Genomic DNA, 16,011 nt, shown 5'->3' with positions numbered 1-16,011 from the left:
GATTGGGTTGTTTGTTTTTTTGATCTTGAGCTGCATGAGCTATTTGTATATTTTGGAGATTAATCCTTTGTCAGTTGCTTCAGTTGCAAATATTTTCTCCCATCCTGAGGGTTGTCCAGTAGGCCTTCTTGACTGGTTATTTAGCCATTCCAGCACACCACTGGCTACTTGTATTTCAAATAACATCTCTTACTCTGTGGTTTATAATCTTACTCCCCTAAAGGTTGTCTTTTGATGAACAGAGCTCTTCATTTTAATACAGTCCAATGTATCACCTTTTTCCTATTTTTTAGTGCTTTCTGTGTCCTCTTATGAAATCTTGGCTAACCCAAGGTTATGAATAGATCCCCTTATATGCTAGGTGCTTCTTTGTTTTTATCTTAACATTTAGATTAACAAGCCATCTGGAATTAATTTTGGTATGGTGTAAAGTAAGGACCAAAGTTTATTTTTCCCATAGAGGTATCTAATAGGCAATAGACCCAAGCACCATTTATAGAAAAGACTAGCCTTTCCCCATTGCATTGCAGTGTCATCTTTGTTATAAATCAAGTATCTGTGGATTTGTTTTGGACTCCTTATTCTGTTTCACATATCTATTTGTCTATCCTTGCACCAATATTATACTGTCTTAATTATGATAGTTTTATAAAAAGTCTGATGTCTGGTAATATGTCCTTTTACAATTATGAAATTTCCATCTTTAACTTACCTTGAAGTCTGTTTTGTCTGACATAATAGTTACATCAGCATTCTTTTGGTGTTTGCTCTTACTTTCACCTTCAACATTTCTATATACTTATATTTAATGTCTCTTGATAGCAAAATATAGCTGAATTTTTAAATTATTCACACTAGTAAGCAGCCATTTTCATACCTGTATCACAGTGACTGTTTCCAGACCAGACTCTTGCTGTAAACTTGCTTAAGCTTTAAGAAGCCAGACTCCTAAAGAAGGGTTTTATTTTGTTTGTTTGTTTGTTTTGCGGTACGCGGACCTCTCACTGTTGTGGCCTCTCCCGTTGCGGGGCAACAGGCTCCGGACGCGCAGGCCCAGCGGCCATGGCTCACGGGCCCAGCCGCTCCGTGGCATGTGGGATCTTCCCGGACCGGGGCACGAACCCGTGTCCCCTGCATCGGCAGGCGGACTCTCAACCACTGCGCCGCCAGGGAAGCCCAAGAAGGGTTTTATTTTGTCTCAGATTTGTTACAAATTACTGAATGGAAGCTTTGTTGATTTTTGTGAAGCTTGTTTCTCTGATTGACTGAATAGCTCTGCCTGTCACCATTCTATTGTTCTTTCAACCAATTGTATATATGCTAACTCTCCCAAGTAGATAATATTCTTCCTAAATGCAGAATTTTATCACCTTTTATCCGGTGCTTAATTAACTAATTAATTAGTGTTGGTAGATATTTCCAGCAGCTTTAATTACTCTTGACTTGGGTGGTGTGGGAAGGGGATTCAGAGTTTTCCAACTCTCTAGAGGCTTTTCATTTCTCCATGCTCCAGAATATCAAGTAGGGTGTAAAAACGTGATTTGGTTTTCTATCTGTTGATTAAAGTCTTCAGATGCTGATGGTCTTGGAAGCTTTGGTGCCATGTTACCTACAAAAGCTAAAGAGGCAAACGTCACAAGTGGAGACAGGGCCCGCTGCCCGAGAGGAGATCGCCGCCATGGCTGCTCTTGCGACATCCCTGCAGGCCCTTTTATACAGCGTAGAGGTCCTCACCAGGTAATCCCATCGGCAGAAATAGCCACAGCCATAAGCTCTATGTATCCACCAAAAAGATGAAAATCTCTAAAACCCAGTTTTTATTTACAGATAACTTATCCAAACTCAGCTGAAACTGCAAGCATTCCCTAAGTTGTTTAGATAAATAGTGCTCAGTACTCTAAATAATAATAATGATGATGACAATAATAATTGTTAGTATTATTATTCTACCATGATTGCTAAACACACATTTACATGTAGCTTGCCGAGCTTCTGTGGCAGTTTTAACCCAGCAGTAAACAAATCTTTTGTAAAAGGGCTAATTTAGTGAATATGAAAATGTGATCCACGTTTTTATTAGCTCTTTTTTTACGAGACATGAAATGTCTGCAATTTCAGCTAAGCATTCTTTTATTATTTTCCTGTTTGTAAAGAGCTGGGTTTATTTTTACTTTAATTTCAGAAGCTACATAACAAACATAAACTACAAAATTTTATTCTAATGCTAGAATTGATAGATTCTCTGTCAGACAGGACTCAAGAGTGCTGAGAGAGGGGACTGAGGGATTTAGGATTGGAAAGGTCAGTTGACACCAGGGTTCAGCCCTAAACAAAGTTCCAAGAAGTTAGCCCTCTTACCAGATTCTTGGGTACAGAAGCAGAGGAATTGAGCTGCCCTGTGTCAGGGAAGGGCTGGATAGATGAGGCCTGGGCAGGCGTTGGCGGGTGGGGGCATTAGCGGGGCCGGGGGGATGTCTGTGTACCAAGGATAGAGCGAGTGGGGGTGGTAGATGCAGGACACTATATAGTGATAGGCTTTCCTTTTCCATTGTCATCTAAAATCAGCTGGAAGGAGACGTTCCTCCCCACGGGTGGAGGTGGGGAAGCCGTCTTTCTGCATCGATGTCTTTGCTTCTCCATCCCATTTGGCCACATTGTTAGCCTAAAATTCTATGGTTTACTCCCGTCACAGGCACCAACTTCTCCAGCCCCATCTTGCTCAGTTGGTGAGGGTACTCGCTGCAACCCCTCAGTCCAGGGAGGACTTTTCCAGTGTGCACCAGCAAGTGAGAGGGGGAGTGAGATTGTTATTCATTAAGTTCAACCTATGTTTAGTTCCTAATCTTGCACTACATTGCCAACCGAGGCAAGCACAACATAGCCCAAAGCCTTGGGTAGACTCTCTGCTGAACTGCCCGCGTGCATCTAATCTGAAGGGATGGGAAGCAGTGGAATAGGGAGCAGTGACAAACTGCAGTGAGAAACAGCCCCCAGTGCTTTGATGATGGTTTCCTGAAAGTCTGAGGGGGAAGAACATTACAAGGAGAAATACGTGACTTACACCCTCCCTTCTGCACCCACCTGGTTATGTCACTAGTGCCTTCCTGTGACTAGAGGAGAGAAGAGCAGTCAATTTCCTTCAAGGGCCACTTGATTCTCTCTCTTTACAGTACACAGTGTTGATGCTTTCTATTCCCTTTTATAAGGATACATCAATTAACTTCTCCAAAACTGCCTTACCAAAAATTCCACAAAGAGTTATGGATGGAGCTCTGACATTTGAAATTCTGTGGCCTTAAATATTCCCATGTATTTAATATTCAAAAGATGGAGTGGAAGGCTAGCCTCATTGGCTGGCTGTAATTATTCACAACAAAATTGGCTCCATTGTTTTTACGAAAAGAAAATGAGAAGAATACCACTTCGCTTCCACAGTCCTAATGTAGTTGCTCATGAAAAAAAATTAACCGTTCTATAGGTAGTAACACAGAAACAAGTATATTACAAGTGTATCAGTATTAGTTTTCCATTGTTGCATAGCACATTACCACAAACTGAGAGGCTTAAAACTGAATGCGTTTATTATCATCGCATGGTTCTGTAGGCCGGAAATCTGGGCAGGCTCAGCTGATCTGTCGGCTCAGGGTCTTGCAAGGCCAAAATCAAGATGTCAGTTGGTCTGAGCTCTTACTGGAACGATCTGGGGGAGAATCCACTTCTCAGCTCATTCAGGGTTTTGGCAGAATCCAGCACCAGGCCGCTTTAGGTCTGAGGTCCCCTTTCCTTCCTGACCGTCAGCCAGAGGCCACTCTCTGCTGTTGGAAGACATTTGTATTCCCTCTTACAGGGCCCCGCAGTTGTCCAGCCAGCAGGGATGCCTTGAGTCCTTCTCAGACTTCAAATTTGTCTGCCCCTCCCAAGAGAAACTTTCTGCTTTTTAAGGGCCGGTGATGAGATTAGGCCTACCCAGATCGTTTCCCTTTTGCCATATGATGTAGCGTGATAATGGGAGTAACACCAGTGGGGCAGTGGGGGGAAGGTCTTGGGGCTAGCTTTAAATGCTGCCCCCTACAGCAAAGGCACCGAAGAGACGGTCTGGGGCGATTTTTAAAGGTTACTCTCCAGCCACAACCAGCATACAGAAAATGAGCATGACAAAAGCAAGCTTTAAAGAGTTCGTGTAAGCAATTGCTTTGAAAGGGCTTATCTTCCTTTCCACGTCACAGATGACACAGACGCAGTTTACCTATATATGAGCTCATTTGAACCTGTTTCTTAGCATCTATAATAAATTACTGACTTAACAATAGATACTAATTTACTCACTTCCCTGGGTAGTCTTAGGTACAATTTTTTTTTAACATCTTTATTGGAGTATAATTGCTTTACAATGGTGTGTTAGTTTCTGCTGTATAACAAAGTGAGTCAGCTATACGTATACATACATCCCCATATCTCCTCCCTCTTGCAGTCTCCCTCCCACCCTCCCTATCCCACCCCTCTAGGTGGACACAAAGCACCGAGCGGATCTCCCTGTGCTATGTGGCTTCTTCCCACTAGCTAGCTATTTTACATTTGTTAGTATATAGAAGTCCATGCCACTCTCTCCCTTCGTCCCAGCTTACCCTTCCCCGTCCCCGTGTCCTCAACTCCATTCTCTACGACAGGAATAAAGACACAGACTTAGGTCTAACTTTGGCTAGAAAGATTCTTTCCTTGTTTGATAGTTTCTCAGAAAAACAGAGTGATTGATTATGGAGCAGGTGGCCCAAATGATATGTACACCCTTATCTTTTTTTTTTACTGTCTAGAATGGCTAACTTCCTGGTACCTGTGGAATTGAAAAAATGAACTCTTAACTCCCTTAATCAGCACAGACTTAGAAGTCTGATTTCATGAATGTCTGGTCTGAAGAGTACTTGTTTATTACTCAGGACCAAGAAATGAAAGACCTTAAATCGTGGTGAGCTTATAGACCCTTGGGAATCAGTGTTCCCTTTAAAGTGCCTTCCAGGACAGACTCAGCAGGGGAGTGTGACAGAAAAGGCCAAAGTCTTTGTAAGCTTCTAGCTTCAAGCTTGTGTGAGCTGCAGTAACTTGAGGGTTTCATAAGTGTCTCCACTTCTGTGGTTTTGTTACTGTTGTTGCAGGCCCATGACGGCCCCCCAGATGAGCAGGTGTGACCAGGGTCATAAAGGGGCCACCACAGCCAACCACACCATGTCGTCTGGGGTGACTACCAGGTAATTCACTGGCTTTATTCTGTGGTCTCTCAATGTCGTACAACCTGAATCTCAGCTGTTGCGAGTGAAAGGAATCCTGAAAATAGTCGATATTGAGCGTGAAAATCTCCAAGGAAAAGAGAAGAAGGTGAGAGTTGAGAGTTACACGAAAACACCTAGGCTTTTTTTGCAGTTGTCACCTTTGTAAATGAAGAGAAGTAAGCCACCTTCAGAAAGTGGCATTTATGTCCATTTGTTTGTGTGAACATGCAAGATGTTCTCTGCCTCCTGGGTGGTCTTTGAACTATTCCAGTGTTGTTTCACTTGCCTCCAAGAAAAAGGCAAAGGAAACAATAATAATCAGGAGGTGGCTTCTCATTCCAGGGCAGTTGTGCAGAGTCACCTTTCTTTCATCTGGACAGATTTTCTACAGACATTTCATCCAAGCTTTGACTTAGCCCCTTAACTGATGCTTTCACGGTTGTTGACTTAATCACCTTCCCTCTTGGTGCAACTCAGACACTGGCTGCACTAGTTAATACTTTACTTCATTCTCCCTGGGTTAACCTCTAGGTACTCTGAGACAAAAATAAAAGTTTAATTAGCTTCCTCCTCCAAGGAAGATTTTAAGACACAGCAAACCCAAAATCAGCTAGGGAGAAAGTTCTCTTTTCCCAGTATGGAGTAATTAGCAGAGATTATAAGGAAAAACTGAATAATTTTCTATTTTCTCTGAAGCACATTTTTAAGTATATATCATTATTTATGTAAATTCCCTGCTTATCATATATTTATGTTAAAAATGAAATAAGTTCCAAACTATTACATCAGATATAAATTATCTGATGTGATAGTGTTACCTCAATTTCTCACATTAGGGGAAAATGATTATATGGGTTTTGAGTAATGAGTTTAAGGGATATTTAGGGGTTTTCTCTAAGCTTACTGAGCTATGTTCAACACTAGATGAAAGGTGCCCAGAGAAAGAGGGTTTCTAAAGTCCTCTTACCCATCACTCATAAAGCAAGAAGTCTCTAGAACTGAAAGGAAGTCAGCCATATTTCTTCCTAAAATATAGCACATGATGTTAAAACTGCAACTTAGATTCACCTCACCTTGAAAGTTTTCCAAAATTTCCTTCATTTGACCGCATTCCATGAGTTTGTGTGTGTTTTTAGAGTATCTGTCTTTCTACAAATTATCTGGCAGTGGAACGGCGTTCGTGGCAGCTATAGTTGCAGCATATGTGGTAGGCAAATGAAAGATCAAGATTTTATATTTTAGGATTAGCATGTGTGTATTAGGGAGCTTACCAAAATGTGTAACTTCAAAGGCTTCTCATAAGAAAAAGCCGTCAAGAGGCCCCACCACAGGGCCCCTGCTCTTACTCTGATAGTTACGCAGACTGTTTTTCTGACTCCCAGGTACCAGGAACAAGGCGCCAAACTGCACTTTATCAGGTACAGAAAGACAACCTAATTTTGTACTAATTTTGTCATCTTGTGATAATTTGCCTTGTGAGCTGGGTTATGGTTCCGTCAGCTTTCTTTTCATTCAGGCATGGCATCCCACTTCTGCATAAATCCTCAGGAAGTGGCTAATGGAAAGCCACTGCAGTTTGGGATGACAGTCTCTTGCAGGATGATGAACTTTCTCGATCCTTCCGATAAGGTTCTCCTAGGCCCCACCCTGCTGCTTCATTAACTTGCATGTAATCTAAGGCATCATATTTTTCTTCAGTGTAATACCTTCCTCTCATAGTTGCCCCCCGTACACCTTCCCAGACCCCCAGTTAAACTTTTATAACTCCCCAGAGAAAACCTGCACTTACTGGAGGAAGGGCAGGGCCTTCCCAGAGAGGAACTAGATGAACGGCTTGCTCGGGAGGAGTTCAGAAGACCCCGGGAGTCGCTGCTGAACATCTGCACGGAGTTCTACAAGCACTGCGGGCCCAGGCTGAAGATCTTGCAAAACCTGGCCGGGGAACCGCGGGTCACTGCCCTGGAGTTGTTGGACGTGAAGTCCCACATGAGGTACTGTCCTCATTGTCTCTGCCCCTGAGTGTGCACACAGCTTGGGCCGGATGTCTGGAGGGGGTTGGGGAGGGGGTGTATGCAGTGGGGGGATAAATGTGGGGCAGGATAAAAACTTGAAACTGGCTGAAATTGATTGGTCTCCTGTAGCTTGGATGCACATCAAACAGGGCCCTCTGGGAAAATAGATGTTAAGTCTGTGGAAAAGGATCTTAGCGTGGACAGGGGGAAATGTTCTTAAAGACGGAAAAGCCCAGTTGATATATTTGCTCCTTAATAAAAGAGAGTGAAAGGGAGATTGCATCACCTGAATTCATAGGGAAGTAGCTTTCTTCCACATGCTCTTTACTGCACAAATTCTAATTTTTCACAAGAATCCAATGTCCCCTCTCTCTTATTTTACACAAAAAAATGCACAGCTACTTTCTGCTTGAGGACTTGCTCTGCCGCTACACTATCTGAGGACTCAGTGAGGGGCCTGCAGGGAAGGAGCAGTTTTAACTCGGAGCCACACTTTGGTTGAGTCTGAGATCCCTTATATACATGTTGTGCATGATAGCCTTCCAACGTTTCGAAAAAGTGTCCTGGTAAAAATTCTGCACTAGATGAGGCCAGTCATCCTTTAAAAATGTGTACTCCTGGTATGTCAGAGAGAGCCCCCAGAATTATATCTCTGTGCACTCATGTTTCCTTCTTCCTAAGGAGATGTCATGTCACTTGTTGCTTCAAACTATAAAGGCTGTGTCTGTATTTTCAGATTCTTAAAAGGAACATGATTCCAGATGATCTTCTATTTAGATTTGTAACAGTTTTTAAAGCATCATAAAAATTCCTTGAAAGGAAAATTCCATTGGTAACAAAATATTCACTTGGAAAGTTTAGTATATCTGTAAAACTAAAGGTAGGCTTAAGTTCTAGCCTTTCAGCAATAACATTGCAATTTGGCAAAACACACCAATTTCCTGATTATCGTCTCTTTTTTTTCTTAAAATGATTCCTCGAAAAATTTAGAAAGTACTAAGTGAGGGAAAATGAGAAGCCAGAAATGTCTGGAGAACACAGGCTCTTTATCCTCCAGACTGATTTCACATTCTCTGAGTTACTGGCACACACCCAGAAGTCTAGAGCATCACATGTGTTCACACTCCCTGCTGTGCTGTGAGGGGGAAGAACTTATTTTGCACTAAGAATTTCAGCTCCTGCACTGGGAAAGGCGAGGAAAGTTTGAAGTGTTAGGCTTCTGTTGCCATAGTAACTCCGTGCTCCATTCAGGTCATCTCCCCTCCTTTCCTCCTGATAATGACTAGCTGATCTGAGTAATTGTACATCACATTCCCAGAGTCAGAGAATCACTACTATTGACAGACATTTTGTGGGAGAAAGGGGAAAAGATTCCTGAAAGATAGGAGAGCGAGTGAAAAGTGGGGGGAGGGGAGGGGAGAAATCATGATAATGGGTTAGTACCTGTCTTATGTATATCTGTATCTACACCCAAGGCATTTGGAGAGAGGGGAGAGCATGAGTTAGAGAGGCCTGGAGCTCCCTCTAGAGGTCAAACCCTATTAAAGGTTAAATGAGCTCTAGGAGTTCAAATGATTAGCTCTGTGCCTGGCACGGATCTAGGGCTCAATAGATGCTAACGCTAATGAGAAAGATCCACATGCTGTCCTAGACACTGGGGATGTGAAATAAAGCCCTAGTCCTCAACATGATCACAGTTCAATACGTGAGGCACACGTAAGAATACAGAATGCGGTGTTGCAAGCACTATATATCACATGTATTTATGTGTTTATTATTTTACCAAGTACTTGAGGCAACTCAGAAAATTATATGATGCAAAGGGATACAATTTACAAATTAGAGAGTCGAAACAATGTGAAAAATTAGCAGGGAAATAGTTTATGATAAGATTAGCATGGGAAACCTACGTGATTTTATCACAGTAGATACTATTGATGAACTGTAAATTTGACTTTGGGCTTCTGAGTTATCAAAACAACAGGGAGAAATGGCTGATCATAAAATCATAGTGTCAATAAGATAAAACACACAACTAGGTTTTTTTGGTAAAGCAAAATCCCCTTTTTGAAATATGAAGAACAAGAAGTATCTCCTGGTTGAGGCATGTTGAAAGGAAAGAGCAGAGTGATGGGCAGCAGCCTCACCAACATCCCATCACAGGTAAAGGGCCAGTCTCACGTGACTGGATGCCTGGAGGTACCAAAAGCTGCAGAACGTCACGATGCAATTCAGCAAGAGTAACCTGTATGAGCACAGTTATTTCATGGCCTGGATCTATGGGAAGGTAGGCAGAATTTTTTAATGCCAGGGACTGTTTAGACGACATCTCCTCTGTTCATGCTATTTCACACCAGCTCTCAATAAAAATGGACCCGTCACGTTCTCTGGCCAAACAGAGTTTGCTGAGTTCCACATGTTTTGACCCTACACCAAAGCACAGGGTATAGTTAAGGTTTTCTTTTGTAAATCAAGTACACATTTGGCTGTATGTCAAAGTCAGAGCTAAATATATAAATTTTAGAATTGGGGACCTATAGGTAGTATTTAAAGTCCTAAGAATAGATAGTATCCATCAAGGATAGTATCCATGATTTTTTTTTTTTAAAAAGAAATGGGACGATATAAAAGATAGAGGAGATAATTGCAAGAAGTACTCGATTTGAATCAAGGAGCCAAGAAGGAGTGTTGAGGCAATCTGTACCCCTGCATTTGCAGAAGTTATGATTGGCTGCAAGGCTCTCAAGTAAAACATTCTTGATTAGATAGAGTTTCTACCCTAAAGGAATTTATTACCTCATTTTCTCAGACCAAAGCTGCCACAGCAGCAGAATAGCAGGACAGTAAGCTCTGCAAACGAATTTTTCTCTCTCTCCCCCCTCGCCCACCTCTCTCCAACTCTCCCTCTTTCCTTTCTCCCCCTCCGTCTCTCCCTGTGTTCTCAAGATTTTCATGTGATAGTACAGCAAAGACTGTATTAAAGGAAAGTTTTGTTTTATGCTGGAAGCATATTCATTTTGTAACATGACCAGAGATGAGAGAAATTCAGTTAATAATCCATCAGATGACACAAATCCAACTCTAAGTATTGTTTTCAAGCTTGAAATAGATCAGTTATTTCTCTAGCATTTCTTAAGGTTACCTACAAGATAACAAGGGAAAAGAAATCTGTGTATATACTAGATTTGTTGTGGTGGTCACTTCATGATGTATGTGAGTCAAATCATTGCGCTGTACACCAAGAAATATGTGTATATACATATACTTGTATCTGTCAATCAAACGACCTGAAAAGTAAAGCATTATTTTCTGCATGGCACATTTGTGAGAAAGAGATAAACAAAAGAGTGTGAAGACTGTTTAAAACGATTTCTTTAAAACACACACACTCACACACAGTTTCTAGAAGGACAAGGTGTATGTTCAGTCTGGAGAGAGTATGAGTGGGGATGAAGAGACAGTGACTGTTGATAGTGAAGGGTTGCCATGGAGAAGATGGATTGAATTCATGCTTCCAGATGAAGCCTCATAGGAAAATATTGAGGGAATTTGGGGACCTAATATGAGGAGAGCTTTTCACAGTGTGGATGTCCAAAGATGGAATGAGCTGCCTCATGCAGTGGTGAATCCTCCATCCATGGCACTAGTCACACGGAGCAATTGTAGAGCAATCCATGTGGTAGAGGGGCAAGGGCCTAGCTCTGATTCCTATACCAGAGTGCCTGTCAGAATCACCTGGGGTGCTCTTAAACTGTAGTTCTTTTTAAGCATTTGTCCTGTCTCTCTTGGAGTAATCAAAAGGACTTCTTATTAAAATGCTATAGTTAATACATGGAAAAAAAGGAACGATACAATATTACCATTGTACTACTTCTAATGAGTTGAGGAGTCTGTGCAGTGCTCACTAGTAGCCACTGACATCATGAAGAGTGACAGCTGGGAATCACGTACGTCCTGAGGAAAGTACACATCGCCTATGAAGGACACATATCAGAAAATCAAAACCTAATCTGATCTAGCCCCTGGATCTAACTACCAATTGAATTACGTACAGGAGAAATAGGATAACTTAAATGACACCATGGAGATTCAATCAGCAAAATCCAGAGTGCAGGAAATGCTACAGGACCAACAGCTAATCTCTCCAACAAATAAATTACTAGATGTCAAAACAAGAGCAGAAGAGGGGGAACCTACAAATTGAAAAGACTTAAGAGATATATCAACCAACTAAAAAGTATGGGCCTTATTGTGTCCAGGTTTGTTTTTTAAAACGTTTATTTACAAGTTATGAGATAATGTGGCAGAATGTTCCCAGTTTAGGGAGTCAGTGTGCTGGAAGGAGGGTGATTAGCATGATGCTGTGTGGGAAAATTCTCATGGTGGCTTTCTAAGCTTATTCTTTAAAAACAAAACAAAACATTTTAGGTTGGCAGAAATTGCACACTCCCTTCTGAAGTTGGCACCATACGACACCCAGACAATGGAGAGCCGTGGGCTTCGACGCTACATCATGGAGATGCTCCCTATCACCGACTGGACCGCCGAGGCAGTGAGGCCGGCCCTTATCCTCATTTTAAAGAGATTGGATAGGATGTTCAACAAAATTCATAAGATGCCTACTTTGAGGTGAGGAGGCCTCCTAGTCAGCTGTTGGTATTACAAGCTTCAAACTTCAAGTTTGTCATTTGTGAAGGTGGTGGATCAATCCGCAGTTGAATGAATGGCTCAGAAGTGTTCGATTGGTTATATGTGCAGAGCTAATCAGGTATACGAAAGCATAAATAGCAGGGTCTATATTTTGAGGAAATAACATATTCTTCAAAAAACTATATTTATCTTGAAAAATCTATTCACTTCTTAGCTATCAGGTTCCTTATCTGACACACATAAGAAATTCAATGTGTATCCTTCAATTCCTTTTAAAGTAAGGCAAGCTATGCCTTATAAATTAAACAACTAAGGAGAGAAGAAAAATTAGCTTGATGTTCAAAAATGTGTATTTAACATAGTATTTTAGGTACCAGTTTATAGAAATGCCAAGCTTTACAATAATCAGCGAAGCAGCAGCTAAAGAGCTCTCAGGGTTGATAACAAATACCTAATCTTCACCTTTTCACCTAATTCAGGTGGTACTAAATCAATGTTATTGCCACTTACCCTCCACTCAGTGGCCTGAAATATCAGTTGGTAGCCTTTCTGTGAGCAGACGCCTCCGAACCAGGCTACCTGGAGTTCTGAGCCCAGTTTGGAAACCTATAGCCACAGTGGGAAGATACATCAATTGATAAATGCTAATAAACCCACTAGTTTGGAAATTTCCACTTTGGGTTAGTGAGACCATTTTCTGTCCTGTTAAACTAAACCCCCAATCAATGCAACTCTTGCCCAAGAATCTGTAGCATTTACTGTTCAATTTGTCAGAACTTTTCCAGGTTTTATCCTGTGCTCTTTTCATTTATGCAGCCATCAGAAGCTGTTGAATTTATTAAAAAGAAATTGAAAGATTTTATTCTAATAATGGACAGTTTGCTCCTATATTCTTTTCTACCGTGATGATGGATGCCTATATGTTATTTCAAGGTTATTTATTTTAGTAGCATAGAAATGAGTATCCTTAAAGCACTCCTATTTTCTTTAGTGGTCCCAGTGGAACATCTGTGCCTATTGGCAAATGGCCAGTCTTATAAATCTCACGAGGGTGTGTTAAAATAACGTTTCTTCTAAAGATGTTAACATCTCCATAGGCTAGCTCATTTGTCATATAACTAAACCCATTACAAAGAACAGCAGTTTCCTAAAAGTAGACGTCTGGATAAACTCATAGACTTGATTAATTGTAGGCAATTTTCTTGGTGTGCATACTGTGAATTTGGGGTTGCCTTGGATTTAATTTCTTCAGGTGATCTCAGTTCAACAAGAGAAATGTTGACTGAACCTAACCTGTAGGTTACTTGAGCATCAGGAATGTCAACATAGCCTCATGTATGAACGTTTCCATTTTGTCATTGTAGAGATTTCAATTTGGTAGGCAATATAAGCTTAGAAATTATTTCCAGGAAATAGCATTGATCTCAGTAAAGCCCAACTTGTTTATTTAGGGGGCCACAGAAACGACTCTTCAGTACGGAGACAATTACAGACCAGATTGTCTTCTATTACAGAAAATCTCATATTCATCTCATTGGGTTATGTATACCACCATTTATACTACCATAGAATGTAGCCCCAAAATATCATTTTTTAGGAGGCAAAGAAAGAACACTTTTTAAATAGACTGTTTTCCTCTAATGCCATCTTTTTGGCAAGAGTTAAGCCATATAAATCTAATTAGTATCAGTCTGGTATAAAAGCTGATGAGATCAACTGTAGTCTGATAAAAAAACATTTCAGAAACACAGCCTATAGTCAAATTAGTTCTACTGGGAGTAATGACTCCTATGATGGGTTTCCTAAAATGGTAGTCTCATACCCTCTCTCATAGTTAAAACCAGGAAACTTGAAATGCCACCCATTCATCATCTCTGTTTTTTCTTCAATAGATTTTGTCTCATTAGTCGAGTGGGGCAGGAGTGCCTCTGCTACGTTTTCAGTATCCTCTTCCCTCCCTAATGTGCTCTGTACTTTTGGAACAACGTGGGTAAACTTCCTCCCCTCTGAAGCATTTTGTTGTCTCAGACACCCATCCTGTCTTAGATGGCGTCAGAATCACTGTCTCATTCACTCGTTTCAGACAGTCTCCAGAAGGGAGCCACGCTGCTAATGGCTCCTATATTGTATTCCAGGCGACAGGTTGAGTGGGAGCCTGCCAGCAATTTGATTGAAGGGGTTTGTTTGACACTTCAGAGGCAGCCAATCATATCCTTCCTGCCTCACCTTAGGTCACTGATCAATGTCTGTGTCAATCTGGTGAGTAGCCAAGTGGCAATCTTATGAAACTTTACAAAATTTAACTCTGCTATTGATTTCTCTGAATTGAAGATTTACAGGTCAACCTATCTACCTACACACCTACCCATGAAAACAGACGGCTCAGGTGACACTGAAAATAGTGAGGTACATTTCAAGGTAGTGTGTGGGGAGATCAAGGGGCCCATCCCTCTACAGATGGGATTTTGGTGTGCTGCTTCCCATGCACTACTTTGACAATTGACCTCTTCAAGTTGCGCTGAGAGTTGAGGGCTGCCAGTTGGAGAGTGGGGTGGCGGGAGACTGCACAATTGGCTAGAAGTCGAAGTAGTCTGGGGTGGGGGAGATTAAAATGCAAAGAGGATTTTTCTTTCTTTCTTAGTGAAAAATCACATTATGGGTTGGCCAGTCTAGGATTTACAGGAAAACAAAAAATTTTTTATCAGTTACGTAATATCTAGAGTCTGGTCCTGACAAGGTTTTGTACAATGTGGAAACCATGGTAGAGCATTTCATTGAATAGAATCTGCTGCTTAGCTAATTGAGCAATAAATCTGTAGCTGGAATGCCTAGCACAAGTAGCGCTCTTGCCATCATCATCGTTGTCGGTATTTGCTCCATCAAAGAATGTTGATTGCATTCCTTTGAGTCCACAAGTAAGTATGTCCAGTCTCCTGCTTAGAACAGTTTTGGGTTCATCTCTCATTATTTACATAGTTATGAGCAACATTCTACAAAACCTTGGCTGAATCCAGTGTAATCGTTTGATCTGACTCCAGACATTACTTGCCTTCAGAAGAAGGCAACACGAACAGATTGAAAGTAACATGCCCAACCTTCGAATTTTTTATTATCATTATCATTATTTTTATTATCATTGACTGAGACTCCCTTACTACAGTTGCATGAAATTGCAATAGTCAAGGCTGGTCATGTGCTCTGTTTGTATTTCAGGTGATGGGAGTGGTAGGACCCTCCAGTGTTGCTGATGGATTACCCCTTCTTCATCTCAGCCCTTATCTCTCACCACCTCTGCCCTTCAGCACAGCTGTTGTCCGGCTTGTAGCATTGCAGATACAGGTGTGACTGCCTTACCTGTTTGTCACGCTCATTACGTTGCTGGTTGAGGCACCTGATCATGGTGTTCTCTTTTATTTTTCTGCAAAGGCTGGGCAAAATCTGTGAAACAGAAGTGTAAACATCTCCAGACTTTTACAGTTCTGGAGCTTCAGCCCTGAGCTTGGTCCTAAAGTTGTGCTTCTGTAATTCTTCTTGAGATCTCAAAAATAGCAGAGTCATTTAGTCCTGCCACAACGTCAGGAGCCGCTTCCGTCGTTTAAAACGTGTGTCAGTACCTTAGGAAAATAATGGTTCACAGATAATCAGCTCACAATTGTTAATTAAAGGAGGCAGTAATGTTCAAAGTCCGGTTTTAAATTATTTGCAGAAAGAATTGCAGTAAAAAAATTCAAATATTATTACTAGACTTTGAATATCTTAATTTTCTTTAATGGTTGTGGGCTGAATATTGCGGGTGCTTTTTTTAATCATTTTTCTCCCACTTCTTTTATTTCCTAAAATTAAAATAATCATTCCCAAAGCAAAAAAGTATAGAATGCCAATTCCCCTGCCTATTTCTGTGTGTCACCTAACTTTAAAGAGTGATAAATCACCAGAAAGCTTTCTGACCAATGGGAAGTAAAGAATGGCTGTAAATGGATAACCGACCCATCCATTATCTGACAACCAAGCTTGATGGTCCATTGTCCAGAGAATGGTTAGATGATGGAAAAGAGATTAAGCAAGCGCTGTGGCTACCAGGCAGA

General features: G+C 41.2%; 1 protein-coding gene across 3 annotated transcripts in view; it reads left to right on the top strand.

The window, feature by feature from the left end:
- Positions 1-16,011, top strand: part of UNC80 (unc-80 homolog, NALCN channel complex subunit) — a 238,834-nt gene that overhangs the window by 197,490 nt on the left and 25,333 nt on the right. For all 3 annotated transcript variants that reach the window (XM_019938890.2, XM_033860390.1, XM_019938888.3), the window contains 7 exons: positions 1,567-1,737; positions 5,151-5,243; positions 6,647-6,682; positions 7,037-7,255; positions 11,705-11,905; positions 14,062-14,185; positions 15,140-15,265. In XM_019938890.2, coding sequence (XP_019794449.1) covers positions 1,567-1,737; positions 5,151-5,243; positions 6,647-6,682; positions 7,037-7,255; positions 11,705-11,905; positions 14,062-14,185; positions 15,140-15,265 — 970 coding nt within the window. The remainder of the gene's footprint in view (positions 1-1,566; positions 1,738-5,150; positions 5,244-6,646; positions 6,683-7,036; positions 7,256-11,704; positions 11,906-14,061; positions 14,186-15,139; positions 15,266-16,011) is intronic.

This window comes from Tursiops truncatus, chromosome 7, assembly GCF_011762595.2.
Source record: "Tursiops truncatus isolate mTurTru1 chromosome 7, mTurTru1.mat.Y, whole genome shotgun sequence".
Lineage (NCBI taxonomy): Eukaryota > Metazoa > Chordata > Mammalia > Artiodactyla > Delphinidae > Tursiops > Tursiops truncatus.
This window is presented reverse-complemented; position numbering and strand designations above follow the sequence as displayed.